General features: G+C 34.9%; 1 protein-coding gene across 1 annotated transcript in view; it reads right to left on the reverse strand.

The window, feature by feature from the left end:
* The window catches only part of EYS (eyes shut homolog), a 1,451,515-nt gene that overhangs the window by 1,275,483 nt on the left and 151,584 nt on the right, over positions 1-24,448 (reverse strand). The window contains 1 exon segment of the mRNA XM_045543805.1: positions 17,134-17,388. Within this exon segment, the coding sequence (XP_045399761.1) occupies positions 17,134-17,388 (255 nt within the window).

Below are 24,448 nucleotides of genomic sequence, written 5' to 3' on the forward strand. Positions count from 1 at the left end.
ATTTTCCAATTTATACAAACATAAGTCCAGGGAACATGTGTGTAAATGGAATAGTAAGGGTTAGGATAATGGTGGAAGAAATATAAAGTTTGATCAGACAGAATGTATTGATAGGGGCTCACTAAGCATCAATTATTCATTTAATGTTGCAGCTCGGGAAGTTAGAGGGGTCATAACATTTTATTTGGTTGATTTAAAACATGAACCAAAGGTGACCTAGAGTGGGAGTTGGGAATGCTGGACCTGCGTTGATTTGACATAGAGCAAGAGATTTAAAGATTTAAGGAGACCAGAATGCTAGAATTGATTTGTCATTGGTAACCTACTCACCCACTCTTGGAGGGTCCAGAAGACACACTTTTACCACAACTGTGAGAAACCAATTTAAAAGAGGAGCCCCAGTATCCCTGAAGAGATCTGTGATTGCTATTCTCTATAGGCAAGACCTTATGGTGGGAACTGAGGTCACTAAATTGGAAAACTTAAATGCAATGGGAATAAATTAATCTTGGAGTGGTAGAGATCAAGTGGTGGCACTCAACTGCCAAAGGCAAGGTGGGTGTGGTTACCATAATGAACAGCAGAGTCAAAGCAGCAATCAAATTGTGTAACTCTTACAGACTTATGGCATTCTCAAGTGTGTCATGGTGTTCCTAGAAGTGAAATAGATTCTGTATAAGCAGAAAAGTTCTAGGTTAAGTGAACAAAAATCTAACCTGAATCATAGAGCATCATGGTCCCTCCATCAATTCCCAGACTTAAGCCAGTTTACAGACTCAAAAACCCTTGAATGAAGGGGGAGCTGGATCCTCTTGAGATAGGAGCCCTGTTCACTACCGAAAATGTATATCATACTCCCCCCTTATCCATGGGGAATATGTTCCAAGACTCCCAGGTGGGATAGTACCAAACCCTGTATATACTATGTTTTTTCCCTATACATAGATACCTATGATAAAATTTAATTTATAATTTGAGCACAGTATTGTGCTTTGGGGTCATTACTAAATAATATAGGGGCAACCTCAACACAAGCACTGTGATACTAGAATGGTCAATCTGATAACTGAGACAGCAAAATGACTAATGGGCAGGTGTGGTATGCAGTGTGCATATGCTGGAAAAGGGGATGATTGACATCCCAGCCAGGATAGAGTAGGATGATCCGAGATTTCGTCATGCTCCACAGAATGGCATGTAATTTAAAACTTATGAATTGTTTATTTCTGACATTTTCTAACCATGGTTAACCACAGATAATTGAAACTATGAAAAGTGAAACCACAAAAACTGAAACTACAGATAAGGGAGGATTATTGTACTATTGTTTCCCCAGCTTTCCACAAGTGGACCTATAGCCTTTTACCAGTGTAATTCTGCTTTCGAGAAAAGGAAATAATAAGATCTTTTGTGGACTACCATACGCTGTTCCTGAACTGATATTTATTCCAGTAAACCTAAAACATCACTTGGGTCTATCAGTCAGAATTGGGACTTACGGAGGTAAGTGATCAATGGGTTTTAGCTTAGGTTCAACTCTCAGTAGGCCAAGTGGGTCTCCAAACACATCCTGTGGTTATTTCCCTGGTGCCAGAATGTATAATTGGAATAGATATAGTCAGCAGCTGGCAGAATCCCCACAATGGTTCCCTGACCTGTAGAGTGAGGTTTATTATGATGGAACAGGTCAAGTGGAAGCCACTAGATCTGACTCTAAGAAAATAGCAAACCAAAAGCAATACTGCATTCCTGGAGATATTGTAGAGATTAGTACCACCATGAAGAATTGAAAGATACAGGTATTGTGATTTCCACCTTATCCCCATTCAATTCCCCCACTTGATTTGTGCAGAAGACAGACAGAACTTAGAGAATGACAGTGTACTATCATAATCTCAACCACGTGGTGACTCCAATTGCATCTGCCATACTAGATGTGGTTTTATTCTTTGAGCAAATCAACACATCTCCTTGTACCTGGTAGGTAGATATTGATCTAGCAAATGTTTTTATTTTTTCTCCATTCCTGTTAGTAAAGACCACCAGAAACACTGATGGCCAGCAATACACTTTCTCTCTTCTACCTCAGGAGTACATCAACTCTCCAGGACCATGTCATAATTTAATTGACAGGGATCTTAATCACCTTTACTGATCAAAAAATATCACTAGCTCATTACACTAATGACATTATGCTCATTAGACCAAGTGAGCAAGAAGTAGTAACTACTTTAGACCTATTGGTAATACATTTATGTATCAAAGGGTGGGAAATAAATGTGACAAGAATTCAGGGGCCTCAGTGAAATTTCTGGGGGACAGTGGTATGTGGCATGTAGAGAGATATCACTTCTAAGGTAAAGCATATGTTGTTACATCTGGCCCCTCCTATAATAAAAAAACAGAGGAGAGAAAAAATGTCTAGTTTTTAGATTTGGGAGGCAGCATCTTCCCTATTTGGGTGTGTCCATTTACTGAGTGATCTGAAAAGGTGCTAGTTTGAGGGGCCCCCAAAAGAGAAGGATTTGCAGCAGGTCCAGATTGCTGTGCAAGCTACTCTGCCACTTGGGTCATAGGATCCAGCAGATCCAATGGTGCTTGAAGTACTAGCAATAGATGGGTGTGTTGTTTGGAGCATTTAACAGGCCCCTAGAGGTAAATCACCACACAGATCCTTAGTATTTTGAAGAAAAACCCTTCCATCCTCTGCTGGTAACTTCTCCTGTTGTAAACCAGATCTTAGCCTGTTACTGGGCCTTAGTATAGACGGAAGATTATTGAGTCACTAAGTTACCACAAGACCTGAGCTGCCCATAATGAATTGAGTGTCATGAACCCACCAAGCTATAACATTGGACCTACAGGGCCATACTCCATCATCAAATGCAAGTGATATATGTGTGATTGGGCCTGAGTGGACTCTAATGGCACAAGTAAGTTACAAGAAGTGGTTGCAACTTCTACTACACTGTCTTCTCTCTCCTACCCTATACCTATGGTCTCATAGGGAGTTACCTAGGATCTATTGACAAGAAAAAAAAAAAGACTTGGGCTTGGTTTACAGATGGTTCTGAATAATACATAGGCATCATCCAAAAGTGGATAGCTACAGCACTATAGTTCCTCTATGGGACATTCCTGAAGGATGGTGGTGAAGGGAAATCCTCCCAATGGGCAGAACTTCAAGCAGTGAAACTGGTTGTGCGCTTTGCTCAGAAGGATAAATGGACAGATGTGCAATTATATACCAATTCATGGACTGGGGAGGAACATAATTGGAAAATTGATAACAAATAAATTCAGGGAAGAGGTATGTGGACAGATCTAGTTCCTATTATGGCACCATTCCCCAAGGTGATCAGCCAGCTTGCTACCTGGTGGTAGATTGGTTATATTTGAACATTTCCATCATGGAAAAGGCATAATTTTTTTTCTTAATGGAACAGACAATTACTTTAGATACGGATTTTCCTTCCCTGAATGCAGTACTTCTGCCAAAACTACCATCCATGTACTTATAAAATGCCTTATCCACCACTATGGTATTCCACATAGCATTGCTTCTGATAAGGAAACTCACTTCATGGCAAATAAAGTGAGGTAATGGGGCCCCATGTTAATAGATTTTTCTGGATTTACCATGTTTTTTACTGTCTTGAAGCAGCTGGCTTGATAAAACAGGTAAAACAGTGGGATGGTCTTTTGAAGACTCAGTTAAGTGCCAACTAGATGGCAATACTTTATACAACTGAGGCAGGGTTCTCCAGAAGGTTGTATATTCTATCAATTACAGTGTTCAATATATGGGCCATGTATTCAGGTCCAGGATTAAAGGGGTTGGAAATGGGAGTGACATTACTGTTACCCCTAGTGACTCACAAGCAATTTTGTTCCTTCTTATTCCTGAGAACTTATCCTCTGCTAACCTAGAGGTCTTAGTTCCAAAAGGGGCTAAGCTTCCACCAGAAGACAAAACAATGATTCCACTGAACTGGAACCTAGGGCTGCCATTCAGCCACATTGAACTCCTCCTGCCTCAGAATCAATAGGCAAAGAAGAGAGCAACTGTGCTGGCTGAAGTTACTGATCCTGACTACAAGGGAAAGTTGGTCGAATAGTCTAGATTGGAGGTAAGAAAGACTATATCTGGAATATAGGTGATCCTTTAGTGCATTTCTTAGTATTACTATACTCTGTGATTAACAAAGAAAACTACTACAACTCAATTCAGTCGGGACTACTAATGGCCCAAATCCTTCAGAAATAAATGTTTGGGTCACCTAAAGAGGTGCTTGCTGAAGGCAAAGGGAATACAGAATAGGTAATGGAAGAAGGTGGTTATAAATACCAGCTATGGCCATGTGACCAGCTACAGAAATGATGACTGCAATTTTCATGGGTATTCCCTTTTGTTATGAATATGTTTATATGTATATAACATATTTCTGTTTTTCCTGTTCTATTATTCCCTGATCATATAACATAGTAATAACATCATAACACATTATTTAAATATTATTAATTTTACATCATTACAATCAACTGCATGTTTATGTCCTCTCAAATTTCATATGTTGAAATCCTAACCCCCCATATGATGGTATTAGAAGGTGAAGTCTCTGGGAGGTAATTAGGTAATGAAGGTAGAGCCCTCATGAATAGGATTAGTGCTCTTATAAAAAGGGAACCCACAAAACTTTTTCCTCTTTATACCATGTGAGCATACAAGAAGTTATCAGTAGTCTGCATGCTAGAAAACTGCCTTCACCTGAACTTGACCAAGCTGGCACCTTGATCTCAAACGTCTAGCCTCTAGAACTCTGAGAAATAAATTTCTATTTTTATTAGCCACCCATTCTATGGTATTTTGTTGTATCAAACCAAACTAAGACAATCACATTATTTAAGTTATGGGATATGAAGACAACTAAACATCACTCAAGGACTTTACTTCCTTTTCTAGAGTAGGGGTTGGTGCATTTATGATTGTACACAGGATAGATGTGTCATGTTATGAGGAATTAAGACCTTGCTATTGTCTTTATTTGGAGATTAAGTACAGTTTATGGAGATGCGTAGGGGTGCTAAGTTAACAAGGAGTGGACTTACAATGATGCTAACAGAGGCTGGGGGTGGGGGAAACGCAGAGATAGTCAAAGAGCACAAAAGCTGAGACGGGAAGAATATATATTATTTGAGTTCTCCTGCATAGTGTGGTAAATATAGTTAATAATAGAGCATTTTACATTCCAAAATTGCTGAGAGAATACATTTCAAATGTTTTCACCACAAAAATTTTAACTATTTGAAGTGGTAGATATATTAAGTAGCTTGGTTTAATTATTCCACATTGTATTTATAAATCATCACTCTGTACATAATAAATTTATACAATTATAAATTGTCAATTTATAATAAAAATTCTACAACAAAAATTTCAACAAATTGTTTTCTGAATAGCAAAATGAACTAAAATTAAACTATTAAATTGTCTCTCAATATAGCTTAAAGTAGGAAAAATAGTGATAATTTTTTAAGTAAAACAAAATAATTATATGAGAGCAAATTTTTACATGTGTTTTTATGTGTAATCTTAACTTTTTAATTTAACCAATCGATTAGAGAATAGAAAACTTTGATTTGGTGAATATAGTCAATTTTTGTTTTATAAACATTATAAACATCCTATAATTTCTAGGACTGAATGAAATAATACAATTTTAGTATCAAAGTGCTGTCATAGATGTTAACAAAATAGCTTGTTATAATTGCTTTCTGATAATGGCTTCCCATAAATACATCTGTACATTTCAATAACATATTCTAGGTTGAATGTTTCTACTCATTAATATTTTATTGCTCTAGATCTGGGATATTTTCATTAATAAATCTAGTAGCATAGCATTTGTATGCTATTGATTCTTGATATTATTTGTGTAGTTAAATGGCCTGGTCTAGAGAGTTTCTTAAACTTTTGCCATTTCTCAGTAAGTTTCATGCAATTTAGCATATTTTCCCAAATAAGTTCATTTTACAGAGAAACTTAAATAAAAGTATACACATACACAAAGTTTTTCATTTTAGTGACTGTTCATATATTTTTGGACGTAGTCTATCATCTTATAAAATCCATAAATTAAAAAATTGTATATCTGTTAATATATTACACTTTCAACTATCCAAAGCAATACTGATGTTTTTTTCCCTGAAAAATTTAAAATGAACTGTAGTATATCCTACAATTTTGTCCTTGTCTTCACATGTGTAAAATATGTGCCACAGCATTATTTGTTAATTAGTATTTTTCCCATTAAAACTCTATAGATATTGTTCTACTTGATCTTTTTGGCATTGAACTTTGAAGAGAACAAATTATATTCTACAGTAGTAGCTTTATTGTTTTTAAAATATTTTAAGCTCATATTCAATTGGATACAATAATGTTCACCTATAGATGTTGTTCTACTTGATCTTTTTGGCATGGAACTTTGAAGAGAACAAGTCACATTGGTAGTAGTCTCCATTGTTTTTTAAAATATTTTTAAGCTCATAATATTCAACTGGGTACATTAATGAGCATCTGACAATTTCAACTGATAATTTCACTTTGTTTTATATAGGTTAGAAATTGGTTTTATATTTTATCTTTATTATTCTTTAGCATTTGTTTTGTTTTTATTTAGTAATATCAATTATCAATATTTTGGCAGCTCCATGTCTTGTGTATTTGTTAATAACCCTTACTTTTAAAATTTTCTTTGTTAATTAAAAGTCTTCCAAATTAATTCATCACATCACAGATCTGACATTTGTGATACTAATCCTACTCTTCACTGCTTGTAATAGAGATTAACGTTTCTTCCATTGTATTCATATTTAACTCTATTGTTGTCCAATATTATTCAGATTATTGTTTTTACTTTGCTCTCATTTCTCATAGCCTTTTTCACAGTATATATTTTTTTAACGTAAAAAATAATTGTGTCAAACTACCTTCTTTCATGTCAAGCAAATCTTGTCAAAAAGATACTTCTCAGCTTCATTATTACTATGTTATCAGCTTTGCTTATGCTGCAAATTTTTCATGGGACTCACACTGGCTTTGTATATTAAGTGAATTAATTTGTATGAGTAGAAACCAAAACACTCCTAAAAGTTTACTTACGTGATCTAAACGTCATAGGCTGAATGTTATAAATATTTTCCATCAATTCAATGAATTAGTACTCCTAGAAGACTAGAAAGATATCTAGAGCCATTGATATTCCTATCAAAAGAAATTAGAATACAGCACACTTCCTTTTTTCCTGTGTGGTTATGGGCTCTGCTTGGCCTCTGTGCTCAGGCCAGGTCATACTGTGGGCTGTGCCTTGCTGTAGCCACGCACTTTGTGAAGGATAATCTCTGCTAGGAAACAGATAATTAATTTTATCCAAAAGAAATCTAGCTAAATTCCATGATGTTCACTTGTCTAAAAATAACTTACGTGGAAATCATGGCTTCTGCTATTTTGTTTTCAATATGTTTTAACTGCCTTCAGTTACAAAATGAACAAAGCCACTATACTTTTTTTGCAGTTGTTAAAAAAAAGAAATCAGCATCTTTCTCTTAAGTAGACCTCAAGAAGGAGTAGTATTTTTAAAACTTATATTTATCATGTCTGCTTATAACTATTAAAATAAGTTAATGTCTATTATAATTAACATCATCATCATCTATGGTTCTTTGAAAATGTCTTGGCTTACAGATATATCTAGCTTGAATTTTGCTGACATAACTCCAGTCATTATTCATTTTTGGTGCATAAATATAAAAGGTACAACATAATTAAATGGTTTTAAATGTATAATTAATCCCTATGACCTTATTATATATGATATCTTGTATCAACATAAGTAAGTACATATCTAGAAGAATAGATTGTAGATAGATGAATGGATAATTTTGTTAGAGCATATTTAAAAAATCCCTAAATTACTGACAAAATGTTTATGAAGCAAAAGGCTTATATTACTCCATAACTGACTGTAAAACATTTGATTAATTCACATTTCTTAAAGTAGTGTTCATATACTAAGAGGTATTCTATTCCTAACTGAATAAAAACACAGCAAAATATTACCTTGAAAAGCAAACTAAATTTTCTTTTTCTTCTTTTTAAACATGTGCATATTTATTGTGTTTGATGTTTTCTGGCCATATTTTAGGTCTGTGTGAATTGAAAAAACTGCTCTCCCCCATATCTTCTGATGTGACATAGATTATTACTGTCAACCTTTTTTTTTCTCTTAAAGGTCTCAGTAACATTAATATATTCACTTGAAATACAATTGTTTCAAAAATAATTTTTGAAACTCCAACATGTTTTATAAAAATGAAATATAATGGTAACTTTAAAAGTTATTGTTTATCCTTGGATATCTTTTACAAAAATGAAAGATACAATGTTAAATTTTAAAACAAATAGACTGATGGAAAATTGTACTTAAAGACTGTTATTTTTGGATACATTCTGTGGCTTAATTCTCTGAAATACAACTTTGCAATCATATTTTGCTATTTTTACTGTGAATAGTTTGTCCATCTTTTTCTATTTTTCATGGAATTTAAATGAAAAACCATCCATTTCTTATTTGTGAGAGCTGACCAGGATTGCATTTAAATTGTAGCCAAAATACGAAAAGACAGAGAAGTTACATCATTTTCTGAGGAATACAAAAATGCACCTTTTCTCTCATGCATGTTGGCTGCTGCTTTATAAGTTTTTAGATTTAGTCAGCATTTTTGAAGCTTGTACAGATTAGAAATCTCTTAAGAAGTGCCCTGACAGCAAGAAAAGCCATGTTATCTTCTATTCATTCAAAAAAAGATCATTTTGGAGAAGTACTTGCCCTTCAGTAGCTTTTGGAGGCTTGTTTATATAAATGTAGCAGTAGAATGAAATTTTCAAAGAAATTAAAAAACTACAAAAATATAAAGAAATTGTGTAGTCCCAAACCATAGGAAAGTTGTTAAATGATAGAAATGTCCTAAATATACAAATCCAGAAATATTACTGGCATATCATCATGTTAAATAATGAATACAGAGGTAACTTGGTACCTGATAGAAACAAAATGAAATTTGACACCTGCATTATTTAACCTATTAATATGATCGTGTGCAAAAATCAGGAGAAAAAATTCCCCAGGTATTGCTGGAACTTACACAACTAGTATCAGTATTATGGAGGGTATCTAAATTAGTTGTTCACTGTCAGCTTTGGCCTCCACCTTTCATGAGGCTGGTGAGCTAACACCTAAATTTTCCTGAGGTAGCAAGGTCATCAGCTGGGCAGCAGGGAAATTCTGACCTACCCTAAATAATCTCCCCAATAATTCCCATATTATTCATCTTAGATATTATAAACACAAAAATTATGTTTGAATTTGCAGCCAGCAAATTAATTCTGATTGGAATAATGGCATTTTCATACTTCTGTTTATTTCAGTCTCTATTCTCATTTATTTTCATTTAATTATTTCTCAGTTTCCTAATAACTAAAATTATTACACAATATACATGTATCACACTTTCAAACTAACAACTTGGTATCATATATTAATATTATCTGAATCTCTGACAAATGTAGATATGTCTTGCTCTCAATTGTTATTTCTTATTTCTAGGTAACTTGCATTGCATGGGACATTTTAAGATTCAAGTTTCATTCCATTCTTTCTTCAAGGTTCAACTTAAATATATTTTCTAATCCCACAGGCAAAATTATTGGCTATCTATCAAGATAGATTCTTGATTGAGTTTTAAAAATGGGAGACATTAACAGAAACTTTTCAAAAGAAGATAAACTAATGGCCAACAAACTTATGAAAAAATGCTCAACTTCCCTAATCATCAGGGAAATGAAAAGAAAACGACAATGAGAAATCACTAATCTCACTTCAGTGAGAATGGCTTTTATCCAAAAATCCTAAAACAACACATGCTGGCATAGCTACAAAGACACAGGAACACTCATACACTGTTGGTGGGACTGCAAAATAGTACAACCTCTACAGAAAGTAGTATGGAGATATCTCAAGAAACTAAAATAGGCCTTTCCTCCTCCCAGCCCTGTTCCTTCCTATCCCCGTAAAAAAAAAAAAAAAAAAGAAACTAAAATAGAACTATCATTTAATCCAGTAATCCCACTATTGGATATTTACCCAAAGGAAAAAAAGACATTCTATTAATATAAAAAGACACCTGCACTCGAATGTTTATAGCAGCATAATTCACAACTGCAAAGATGTGGAAGCAAACCAAGTGTCCATCAATACATGAGTGGATTAATAAAATGCAACATATGTATACCACAGAGTACTAATCAGCCATAAAAAAAAATGGTGAACTAATACCTCTTGTATTAACCTGGACGGAACTGAAGACCGTTCTTCTAAGTGAAGTATCACAAGAATGGAAAAACAAACACCACATGTACTCATCATTAAATTGGGACAAATTGATCAACACTTATGTGCACATATGAAAATAACATTCATTGGAAATCAAGCAGATAGGAGGGGGGAGGAGGGGATGGGTAAATTCACACCTAATGGGTACAATGCCCACTACCTGGTGATGAGCACACTCAAACTTTGACTCAAACGATACAAAAGCAATTTATGTAACCAAAACATTTTTACCCCCATAATATTCTGAAATAAAAAAAGGGTTTCTACATGTTTTGAATTAGTAATTGACACCCAGTAACCAATGGAAATAGTTATGCCTTCAAAACTTAACATAAGATGTCTTTATTATTGATAAAACTGTATTACTTATGTACTTAAGATTCACAGATTAGAAAAAAAAAGATTCTACATAATGAGTAGCAAAAATTCTTTGAGAGCACTAAAAATGTTTTGAATGACAAGGGAAGAAAAAATGCTATCAGTGACATGACACTTAGTTATGCTATGTAGCTTCACATTGAAATTGAGACCTCACAGTTTTAAATTCCTCGTAGTCTTGGGCTACTTGATATTTGATTAAAAAGTAGTTAATTAAAAAGTAGTAACTTAAAAATTACTTAATGGGTTTTATAGTTTTGTTCTGGTTTCTTAGTTTGTATTGGTGTGGATTGTTAATTGGTTTTTTGATTTTTTTTTTTTCTTTACCTTCGATGGCAAAGTTCAAGAAAATGAAATTACATAGAGCCTGGAGCAGCTAAAAAATATTTTATGCCCTAGCAATATTATCACCTTATATTAATATACCTGATTCCTCTCAGGAAGCTCAAGGTGTTTCAGTATCTCCCTTAACATTTCAAGGGGGAAACAGAATGCCAACCTATACACAATAATGCAAAAACTGAAAAAGAAGGTACTTTATAGAGATTATTGTCTCTAGCTTAAACAGGCTCAGGAACCAGGTCTCCCTTAGCTACTTTGGCACAGATTGGATGATGCTTACCTTTTTGACTTTACTATCATTTGCTTTGGAATACTCCACAGTGTAAATGGGCTCAGCATAAATGATAAATATATCAATACAAATATTTCATGTGTAAGATGAATATATTTGGTCATTTCCCTTGGGAAGTTAATTGGTATTATTTCTGATGTAAAGCTGCTCATCCTCCTTATTACAAGATCGTTATTTTACAGCACTTTAATATAAATGCTTGACCTTTAGAAATCTAGTTCTTTTGGAGAAAATCCCAGATGTGCATACAATTAGAACCAATGTTGAATATTTTGTGTTGCCAGATCACTAATTAAATTCCTGCATATAACCTTTTTCTTCCTGAAATTCAACATTTAGTAAATTATTTTATAATTACGCAAACAATGTTTTGTATAGCTCTTGCATTTTAATGAGTTTGGGGAAACTACAATTTAGAATTAAATCAGAATCAGAAAGAAAAACATCTATTGCTAAAGAGCTGCCATCGAATTGTAAAAATACACTCTAGTTTCCATGAGGCTGCAATCCCTTTGCCATTTTTAAAGTCACAAATTTTCTGCTTAATTTTTGTTTGTTTTTTTTTTTTGAGGGGGGAGGAAGAAGTTTAAATATTTAAACTCACAAATGACAAATAATCTCCCAAAGTAAAAAATAACAGTTTTCTCTCCCATATCTTTTTCTTTAATATTACATTTCAAAAATGTTTCTAGCATTTGGTTAGGTTAGCCTTCAGTAAGCTCAAACTCCAGGGATCAAAGTAGACAGAAATAAAATTCTCATCTTTATTACCTTTATTTCATCAGAGTAGTACAGTGAACAGAGTAGTATTCTATTAATAGGACTAAATATGTATTAATTGCTAAATAAAATGAAATTTATGTAGCAATAGAATAATTATCTTAATATATTAGAATTTTTTGATTAAATATTTTAACCCCCCTCCATTTCCTGTTCTTCAGAACATAATCAGAATACATGACCTATAGCAGATGACAAACTTATGTATAAGGAAATCCTATAAGTAAGGACCTGAAATGAATGGCTCAAGTTGTGGTATAAATTATGGGAAATATTTGATATTTTAGCTCTCTGAGCATTTTGCTAAATTCTCTGTGCCAGGGATTGCTCTAAAAAATATAGGGATTGATAACTGGGAGTCAAAGTCATTATAGGACTGGCAATACCAGAGAGATAGATGGATAGATACAAACACACCCATACGTATCTACATATATGTCTATATAGTCACCAAATACATACATCTTTATACATTACTTCCAAGACATTTAAATTTAGGTACAGTTCTTGCAGTCATTTGACTGATTTACTTATTTACCATAAAATATCTTTCAAGTTTGAAGGTGAAATAAGAAGATATTCAGTAAATGGGGAATTCATCACAGAACTGCTTAAAAGGATATGTATGCTAAATGGTGGTTATAATATATATGGTGAAAGACACTAGTTGGAAACTTGGAAATAAGAGCAATATAAAAGGGAGCAATGTGAGTAAGTCTAAAGAAATACTGGCTATATAAAATGAGAAAATAATACCTTGTGCAGTTTTAAATATATACAGAATATGTATAAAATATGTATATATGTCTGAAGGGGACTACATGTCATTAAAATGTTTAAAACATTGCATTGTCTAGGATGTGGTATGGTAAGTGAATTGAAAAGGTTACAATTCCTAGGGTAAGCACTTAAAAAGTAGTAAAAGTGTGTGGAATATATAAAAAAAAGAGAAAATACAGAATGGATGAAACAAATGGAAAAAATAGTGTAGGCATATATTAGTATTTAAACCCACATATAAATGAATAGCATAAAATAAATATGAACTAAAATCTCCAATGAAAAACAAAGGCAAAAGTAATATCAGACAACGGAAAAAACTAATACATTAGAACAATGAAAATTAGGCATCAATAACTGACAGCTGGGTTCCCGCTGAAGCACACTCCTGGTTGAAACATACTACCGAATTGCTATAAGAATAAAACTTAACAAACAGATAAGGAAAGAAAAGCAGTCTATGAAGAAATTTTATTCCTGGAATTTGAAAATTTTTGTATTGCCAAGGTAACAGACCTTTTAAAAAAGAGAAGAAAGTTGTGTAGCTGGCATTTGGGAGAAGAGAGAACCATAGAGCTTTGCAAGTCAAATTTAAAATATATAATACTGTAGCAGAAAAGGATTTTTCTTTAGGCTAGGAGCCTGACGGAAATTAGATGAAAAGGAGAGGATATATCGAGGAGGCTTAGCTCAGGCTCATCTCAAATAGGAAAAGGCTGGACCTAATTGTCTGTAACAACCTGGATCCTCCTACTGGTCAAATGAGAGTTTTCTAGACCCTTCTTTTACTTATAGTTGTCTTGATAAATGCTACAGTATTATATATTGTGTCAAGGAGCAAGAGAAGCCCAGATATTTGAAATAAAGACAAACACTGACCTATATAATAATTTAGCCTACCACTTGAGAACTCTTATTTTGACCATAAGGAACTTAAGAAAACAGCAGTGTTGAAAGGGTCAAAAGGACAAGGGAAGAAAATTAACTTAAAAAAAAGCAAATTTTGAATTCATCACTAAAATATCACAGACATGGATAACATACGAATGGCAAAAAAGGCTATAGCTTCAAAAACATCCATTGGAATTATTCCCAAAGTTTAAAGTCTTTGGGGAATTACAGATAATAGCATTGGAATCAGATTTAAATCATGTAGGATGCATCCAAGTATTTGGCCTTACCGTATACATGTGTCAGCTTCTTACTCCAGAGGTTAGTGGTCTCCTGCAGAGAAGGCTGGACTAGTGGCTTCCTCAGGCTGTGCCAAATGGTAGTTCATACTCAAAGGTGAACTTTATGTTTTAGGACCCACACAAGCCCTCTTCATTAATATAATTCACTGGGTTTAGAACAGTTTTTCTCAACGTGGTTCACAGACCGGCAGCATAAGCCTCACCCCAGACCTACTGGACCCTGGAGCAACTGAACACGAGACTCTGGAGGTGGGGCCAACAATCTGGCTTTTAACAAGTTCTCCAGGTGATTCTCATGAACACTGAAGTTGGTGATCCACTGGTCTGGAGATTCAGAGACTGACATTTAATCTGAAAATTTGATTAGAATGCTAAAATTCCCCCAAAAGGTGATGAGGATTAGAAAAAAAGGTGATCACACCTGATATGAAAGGCATGGTAATGTTCTTTTAAAAAACATTAACACATTTCTGTAGAAAAACACCTGAGTATGTAGATGGAGGAGAGAAACCAGATGGAGGGGAAAAGTGAGGGCAGGGAGAAATCAAATGGAAAGGGGAAAAGGGCAGGAAAGGATCATATGAAGGGGAGAGAAACCAGGTGGAAAGGGGGAAGTCAGACAGAGGAGAAGAATCCAGATGAGGAAGATAAAACTGATAGAGGGAAGGAACCCGATACAGGGCAAGAAAGTGGCAGCAGAAAGGAAGAGGGGCATTGATTTTAAATTGCTCCTAAAATATTCTGCTTTCAGTGTGATTAACTCCATATCCCTTGAAAAATTTAGACAGATCAGTGTAGTCCCTTTACATATTACAGTGTGAGGGGTTTAGAAATAGGACTGAACATTTTGAACTGAGGAAACCCACAATGTTTTTCTTACAATTCACGGGAAAGAAAAAGACCCTATAGAAGACAGAGGCCTTGATCATAACATGGGCTCGGGAGGCTTATGCTGGGTTTAATGTGGAAAGTAAAAGAAAAATAATCCTATTTTTTATCTGCAGCTGGGGGAATGGGTCATATCAATTTTATAGTATATACCAATGGTATTATGTATATATGTGGTATAACTATATGAATAGTGTATATGTAATACATATTAATAATCATATAATGTCAACTAATATACAATTGATATATAACATGATAGACTCTTCATTGATTATGTGCACAAATACACATATGCATATATCCATGCAAATAGATTATGCATCAAATATCAAGTGCTATTTTTTATTAGTAATGGTATTATTAAGAGTTAAATTCATTCTTTATTCCTGAGGTCCCCAACCCCTGGGCTGTGGACCAGTATTGGTCCGTAGCCTCTTAGGTCTGGGGCCACACAGCAGGAGGTGAGCAGCAGGAGAGGGAGCAAAGCTTCGTCTGTATTTACAGCTGCTCCCCATTGCTCGCATCACCACATAGGCTCCACCTCCTGTCAGATAAGCCTCGGCTTTAGATTCTCAAAGGAGCGTGAACCCTACTATTAACTTCACATGTGAGAGATCTAGGTTGTGCACATCTTATGAGAATCTAATGCCTGATGATCTGAGGCGGAGCTGAGGCCATGATACTTGCGCTGGGGAGTGGCTGCAAATACAGATTATCAGAGAGGTTTGACTGCACAATAAATGTAACGCCCTTGAATCATCCCAAAACCATCTCCCACCCCAGTCCATGGAAAAATTGTCTTCCATGAAACTGGTTGTTGGTGCCAAAAAGGTTGGGGACCACAGCTTTATTTTATTTTATGTATAATTGCTAGTTAACTATGTATTTACTGATTTTGGAAGATATTCTCTTATTAAAATAGTTATATAAATATATTTTCTAAGACACTTATTTTAAAAATGCTGGCGTATTTTATGCTATTTTATTTTTACTTAGAACATATTTGAATGTGAAGTAATGGTACCAACATTTTAGCAAGCTTACCAAAATTTTTGCACTCAAATGTATTTCTTCCTTTAAAAAGCTAATCTATGTGGCCATACATTTATTCCAATGATACCACCATTTCTATTTTTGGAACTTATCTTTTTAAATTGCCTCCAAAACTTCCAGCATATTACATTAAATGCCAAATAGGAAAAATATTTTTCATTTTAAGATGAAAATCCAAATAACTTTCAGAATTGGGTCTGCTTAATAAAATGGAATATCAAACTAGATAAAACTTTTAAAAGTTATTTTATTTAAATTTAGGTGTGATTTATAAGTGACAATATTATTTTCTACTTGTACAGCCACTATCCTGTTTTTTATTATATAAGACAATGATAATAATGAAGTTTTGAAATTATTATGAAAAATCATGTCAATGTAAGACCAAGCATAAAATCTAAAGTAAAATAAATTTGAATGCTTAATTTCTAACATTAAGTGTTGAAAGCAGTTTTACACTACACTGTGAATCTTTTCCTCTATGGCTTTACACAGGATAAAGTATGTTTGTGACTGTATTTTTTAAAATCTTATTAATGTCAGGTATCAAACTGACCTAGACAATACTAAAGTCAAAGGTTTATTCTTATACTAAAAAAAAAAAAAAAAAAAGGCACTCACTGTGCTTATGCAGCCAAACAGGAGGTTGAAGTGCAGTACTGAAGCTGTTTAGGCAAAATTATTGGGAGGTTATGGCTGCCTGTTTTTCTCTTCAGACCTTTGACATATACCATCATATTCCCAATGGTTCAGCTTGGCCTTATTAGCCTCATTTACATAAGCAATGTTGTGTAGTCAGAGATTAAATTGCCCAAAGGAGCAATCCTATTATTCAACTGAAGGCATTTTTTACTTCACCAAATGAGAAAGCAGGCTACAATACCAATCATTAGGCACATTTGAGATACGTCAAATAAATATATTAACAACATTATCCAGTAGAGAATTTAATTTCTCAGGAAAAACTTGCCTGTAAATCCTGGGACACACTTGCAGAAAAAATATCCACTTAAATGTATATTGGTTGCTTCATTTTTGCAGGGCACAGATTTACAATCTTCAATTTCGATTTCACAGATGTTTCTTTCATGTCTTTGCAGATAGCTACAGTTACAATTGTGCAAATAGGCCAGGCAGAGGGCATGCACTGATGTACTCTGGTTTCCTAAGCAATATTCAAGATTGACAATACAGCATGTGCCAATATAACCAAGGGAACAGCTGCGTCTGAAACACACAAAAAAGGAAAAACCCAATTAGCCATATCTATTACTTTGATATGTTTAAATATTTAAGTCACAAATTTATTTAAATGCACAGGAAGAATTATTTAATGAAGACGGTGCGTTTTTAAAATATTCTCATAGAAAGTGTCTATTCTTGGCAAAACTTGATTTTGCTTATTGTGCAGAATGATGAGTGAAAATAATTTTGGTGCCAAATACATCTAGACTCAAATACATGTTCTGCCACTTCACTGTTATGTCAGCTACGATAACATCATGAACTCTGCCTAAGCTAAATGACAGGGTATGTATGTGTATATACATATGTTATATATATAATAGATAATTCAAACTCAATTTGTCACTCAATCCAATTTATCTAAAATGTAGCTGAAAGTCAATGCCAAGTATTCCTTAGATTATAAGAGCTATAATATTTTGAGTTTTTAAATATCTGTATACTTGAACACATGATTGCAATTCATGAATCATTTTAATTTTGTTAGTATAGATTTTAATAAATTTGCAAATTTTGGTGCAACTTTGCTTTAATAGCATACATACAAAATCAATTCCCACAGTAATTTCTATTTATTCAATATATTTTTCTAGTAATTTTTGATATATTAATAGTTTTCTATAACTGAAGATAATTGTGAAAGATAGTCTGCATTTTTGTTAATGTATTTGAAATATTTTCAGGTTTAATATTGAGAGCCAGGTTATCTATCAACAAAGTAAAAATATTTTTCTGGAGTTAGAGAGACATGGGTTTTTATCTTCTTTCTTCATTACATACACAGACACATACACATCATTTCAGTACCTCATTTATTTATTAAATTATTATATGTTGAACAAGTATTCTTGGGTCTTTTCTCTAGGCATTAGCTTATGTGATGTGGATTATGAAATGTCATTTTAATATAATTATACATTATATAATATAACAATATGCATTTCTTTTGATATTGTATATACATGCATAAATTGAAAACAAAAGCATGAGGTGGAAAAAACCATAAATCTAAATCATAGTGATAATGTTAGGTCCAAAGTGAAGTATTGTGATTTTCAAGTTCTTTACCAAGTATCCAAAGGGCACTTAACATAATCATATAAACATGTCAATGAGTTAAGAAGAGCAATGTCAAATCACTTTGATTGTTATTATTAATAAAAATTAACCTACTGAACCTAAGTCATTACACACATAACTCTGTAAGATGGCAAGTGTTTGAAGGCAGTACAAATGGTAAAAGTCAATTAGTTCAAATTTTTCTTCGTGTACTTGTGAAAAACTTAGCCATTTAATCCAATTTGCCAAGAATCAGTGAAATTGTTAATGGTGGTAAGTATAGTGGATGCTTTGATGTATTCAAAGCACTGACGGTGGAGAATCTTGGTCTTAATTCTTCTCTAATTTACTTGGTAAATAAGTCTCTGTGTGCCCTGGTTTCTTCCTCTGTAAAATTCTCAGTTGTATGTCTATTTTACAGAAAAGAATTAAATGTACTTTTTACTGGGCAAGTAACTGTTATTCAGCTCAGAATAAACCTCTTTAAATTATTTTACAGAGTTTAGGTCTTTTCTGTTGACAAGATGGTGCCCAGATGTGAGGCTCAGAGAAGCCTCGGGACCTCCCAAAGAAGTAGCCTGAACTCAGCATCAGGTACCAGTACGGCCCCCTTGAGCCCCTGACTCTGAGCTTCTCCTTGTGCGGAATTGTTAAGTCCTCCTGAGACCCAGACCTGCTGCTCTTGTTTGATGGGCCTGATTTATTCTGAGCTGTCTCTCTATTTCCTTTTCTGCCTACTCTGAACCTACTAACTTTTTCTATGATGTTGAGATAAACTCAATGTTTATGACATTACTAATTGAAGGCTACTTGGAGATCTTGCAGCCAGCTCTAGCTAAAATGTAAACATTGAAAACTCATTTTTAAGCTGAAGGGAATAAAAGAGTAAAAGAGGCTTTTTTAAAATCAAACAACCAGAAAAACTGCTTTACCCGAAACTTTGCTTCACAGGTGTTACCTATCGGGGCAACTAAAGTTTAGCCATGTTAACAAGTTCCAGTTTTGTCAGAAGAAAATTTGGATCTAGCTGTCCTTTGTAAACTGGTGAGTTTGTATTACTATTAATATCTCATGACTAGAGTTCTGAGGTAAAAACTACTGGAGCTGTGTGTGTGTGTGCATGAGAGTGTATATATTTAGATATGTTTTGTGTATGTACATATATTATATGTTTATTCCTACATGGTTCCAGACTGGCCTAGAAATAAGGGAGCATTCACAAGTTAATTAAGCAAACCCAAATGCTTTTCCAGTTCATGTGAATTTAGTCATCTTTGGTAAATAAGCTGGGTTGTTAAAAAGAAAAAAAGGGATTATTGATAAGTAAGAAAAAAATTTTTTCAAATTATTAGCATACATTTTTTGCCTGGGTTTTACTGGCCATTTTATGTTCTTAAGTTGTCAGGGTTTCACACAAAGGTTATAAAACTATAAACCCACCAAAAAACCTAAATGATCTATGTTTGTATGATTTTTGATAACTAAGGAAAATTTAATTTTGTTGGTCTAATGATAATAGCTAAATCTCCTGAGTTATAAACAAAAATGCCCACGTGTTTAGCTTTAAGTTTGCTAATTAGGTAAAAATGTAGACATGTCTAAACAAAAAAAAAAAATAAGTGTCAGTAAATTAGAATAAGTAAAACATGAAGTAAACAGGAGCACAAAAACAGATACTTATGGTCAAAGGTTTATGAAGATATTTTGGTTTCAGTCTTTTAACCCTAGTTGTAGGTGCAATTTCTTCCACTGATTTCAGTGTTTGTGGAAAAGTGCACATAAAACATGTTTCTAACTCACTCTTTCTGTAATCTGATATTAACCGTATTGTTAGGGATTCAAAGCTGTCCTCGAAATTGTAGTTACAGGAGGTTAAATTGGAAGCTTTAATTTTCCCTTTGGTCTTGCCCACTCTTGATGTGCCCTACTCTTTGCAAGCTATCTGGCTATGTGTACTTTGTGGTTGCCATAGCGAAGTTTTTGCCCAGGGAAAAAATAAATAATAAAAATAATCCCTAAGCTGTTAATTTTTGTATAGTAACTTAAACAAAATGGTTATTACAATCCAAAGAGAATGTCAAAACAGTCTCACTCTTTAGAAGTACATGTACTCAAGTTTACATCCAAGTTGGAAAATGTTTTGAGACTATTTAGATTGTTTTTAAAACAGCTTAATCTTGATACTCATGTAAACACACACGTACACACAAACACACACATAAGCATGTTACAACTTTGTGTCATGTCTGAGTGCTAGGAATTGGTGTTGAAGGTTTTTTGCACTCTATTCAGGTGATGTCATGTTGATGGATCTCAGAAAACTACCCTAAAATGAAGGCCTCAGAAGCATTCCATGCTGGATTGGCCTTAATCAAAAGGAAATAAGTTTTTAATTTTAATAGTTCTTATCAAAGTCCACACTAGGAAGGCTGTAGCAACTTACATTTTCATTTCTGATTTATTTTTTTATTACAGCATGTTACAGGGATACAAACGTTTAGGTTACATATATTGCCCTTGCCCCACCAGAGTCAGAGCTTCAAGCATGTCCATCCCCCAGACAGTGTGCACTGTACCCATTATGTGTATATATACCCATCCCCTTCCCCTCCCCCCTCCCATCTGCCCAACACCCAGTGAATGTTGTTACTAAATATGCACTTAAGTGTTGATCAGTTAATACCAATTTCATGGTGAGTAAATGTGGTGCTTGTTTTTCCATTCTTGGAATACTTCACTTAGTAGAATGGGTTCCAGCTCTATCCAGGAAAATACAAGAGGTGCTAGATCACTATTGTTTCTTGTAGCTGAGTAGTACTCCATGGTATACATATACCACATTTTATTAATCCACTCATGTACTGATGGGCACTTGGGTTGTTTCCACATCTTTGCAATTGTGAATTGTGCTGCTAAAAACATTCTAGTGCAGATGTCTTTTTTACAGAATATCTTTTGTTCTTTTGGGTAGATGCCTAGTAATTGGATTGCTGGATCAAATGGTAGTTTGACAGGGCACCAGACTCCCATCTCCCTCAGGGCACCTCCTGACCCACAGACCTGAGCCAATTGGCAGGTGCCATATTGCTTCATTCTCCCCTTACCCTTCCCTACCCACAGCTGCTGAGAGACACAATTTAGTCACCACCTAGAAGCATCCTCAGGGAATGGGACCTTTCCTTTTGGCGCCCTACAGCAGACTGAGGGGTACTCAGACTGTGAGCTCCCTACCCGCCAGCCCTCCTAGGTGCCACTTGCCCGGTGACTCCAGGAGAGCAGGACAAATCCCAAGGTGGAGAGACATCCATCCAGCTTGGGCACCCCATGGGTGACTTGAGACCAGCACTCCTCTCCCTGGCAGGGTCAGTGATTGATCTCCAGGGCCCAGAGGACAGGCCTACATACCAGATCCCGTGCACCCAGGTCTCGATTGCATTGCCCCAGGGCACAGAAGGGATATTTGTGAACAAGCCTACTGAGTGTGTATGTGCCTTCAGGGGCAGATCAGTGTGTCTGAGGGGCAGCCCTTCTTCCACAGGAAGACCGTGTGCCCAGCTCAGGCTGTGATCCTGGGCAGGAATCCTCCCAGCTAGAGGAAAAAGTTAGTAGGTTCAGAATAGACAGAAAAGGAAATAGAGAGACAGCTCAGAATAAACCAGGCCCATCAAACAAGAGCAGGAGGTCTGGGTCTCAGGAGGACTTAACAATTTTGCAGTTGCCCTGTCCACAAGAGGCCCACCGCTCACTGGCAGCAGTTGTCTCTGGGCTGGGGTTAGCGGATCTCTCTAGCAGCTCAGGAGCCCACCCGCAGTCCCAGGTGCAAGGGAGGGGAAATTTAACTGTTCCACCTATGCTTGTCACTGGTCTCCAAGCCTCTCGGGGCCTTTCTCCTTCCAGTTCCTCCGGAACTTCTTCTCTTGGAGTCTTCTGTAGTTTCAGGCACCCTTCCTTCTGACCCTCATCCCATTTATTTGTGTTTGTCTGCCTGTTTATTTATTTATTTTTTTTTTACCTTCTTCTAAAATCTGTCTTTCTTGCAGAGACACTCTGGCTGGTGGTTTTTCTCCTCCACCATCTTGCCCCTCCCTCTTCGGCGGATTTTTTCTACATCATGTGACCCCCAGAATCCTCAGGCTGAGATCCTCATAGCTCCAGGTCCAGCAGAAAGCACAATTGTCCCCTCCTACTGCTCAGCCAAGTCCTGGGATGAGCCTCACCAGACCGTCAACCACATCCACACTCCCGAACCGATCACCGTGATCAGGATGTATGCAGCTGTCCGACAGTCCCATTTCTGATTTTTAAGAATGCTGGGATTCCCAAACCCTGGAGAGATCTGAATATCACCGAATGTTTTAATATTTACCAACCTGAATGAAAAAAATCTATCTTTTTTACAATGATTTTCATTTGTTTAATTTATAAATAACTGCACGTATCTCTTTATACAGTTACTGGCCATGTATCTTTTTGTTTCTTAATAGATACCTGTTTGGGGCAATATTTCTACACTATTTGTTCTTTTTTAAAAATTTTTAAGACAATTTTTATTTTTCATTTTTACAGATACATAAGAGTTGTTTATATTTTTAATCCTGATTTTATAATTAGTTCAAAAGAAAATAAGATATTAATACTTTTTTTTTTGCATGACACACTCTAGCCCCCTTCATCTCTCCCCTGTACCCTGTAAAACCAACCCAGCAATATGTTACCTTATAATGGTCATTGGTTGGAAGTTTATTGGGATGTTCTTAGAAAGGTCTGACTTCTGATGCCCTAGTATTTGTCCAATTTCTTTGAAATGCACTTTTGGTTTTAAACCTATTTCCATGTTTTAATCTTATGATTTATTTTTAATTTTTATTTTTTTCAAATAATATGTAAATATTCTTGAAATAAATACAGGTATCTCTTGATCTACCATTTTCAACTCATCATGCTGCATATACAAAAATATTTTGAAATATTTAACTGCTTATCTTCTTTCATTTATCTCAATATTTCCAAATAATATGCTTCATATTTATTATTTTTTTAAAAATTAGACATTATCCATTGGCTTCATCTATGGAAAATAAACATTTAAATTTCTTACACTACTTCCCATCTCAAAATACTCACACACAAACACAAGCACACACACACATTCCAACCCCTTTTTTCAATCTTCCAATATGATTATGTCAATTTTTTCTTAAATTTCTATTAATTTAATGTGATTATGACTTTATCAATAATGTTTACAGCTGAAACAGATAGTATACATTCACTTTTTCTGAACCATTGTTCTCTAAACAGTAATCACCATTTTTTTAATTTTGTGTAGTTATTGTAAGTATGCAAACCATAATTACTCCCCAATGTTATTCAATATTTAAAATACATTGGATTTTCTGTCAGCCTTATTATTTATTTTCCTTAGAGATATCTCTCCTGGATAGATTCATAGGCTTGTTAGGGACAGGTGCAGGTTGGCAACACTAACCACAGGAAAAGAGGAGGGGGGCAAAAATGAGAAGGCCAATGAGTATATAGAACCAAACCTGAAACAGCAAGAACTTGAGGTTAGGGACATTTCCTGGCCAGTAGCATGCACAGAAAGTAGGAGCTCATTGAAAGGTAACCTTTTCTCCATTAACATACATTAGCGTAGCAAAAATGACACCCAACAGTGCTATGACAGTTTACAAATTTCATAGCAACCCCTGGAATTTACCCTATAACAATAAAATTGGGGAGGGCCCTTAGCTCTAAGAACTATCCACTCTTTTCCCAGGAAAATAATGACTATTATGCCTACCGTTTAGCATATCATAAGATGTAGACATAAAAGTAGAAGTGTGGTAAAACCCTAGGGTCTTCTCCACTCATGGAGATAGACCCATTTTCCCTCAGGAAATGTACTTTTGCTTACTATGTTGAAAAACCTGCAAAATAAAAGCTCCTTGTGTGGAAGTGCTAAGTGTCTGTCATCACTC

The sequence above is a fragment of the Lemur catta genome, chromosome 2, assembly GCF_020740605.2.
Source record: "Lemur catta isolate mLemCat1 chromosome 2, mLemCat1.pri, whole genome shotgun sequence".
Classification (NCBI taxonomy): domain Eukaryota; kingdom Metazoa; phylum Chordata; class Mammalia; order Primates; family Lemuridae; genus Lemur; species Lemur catta.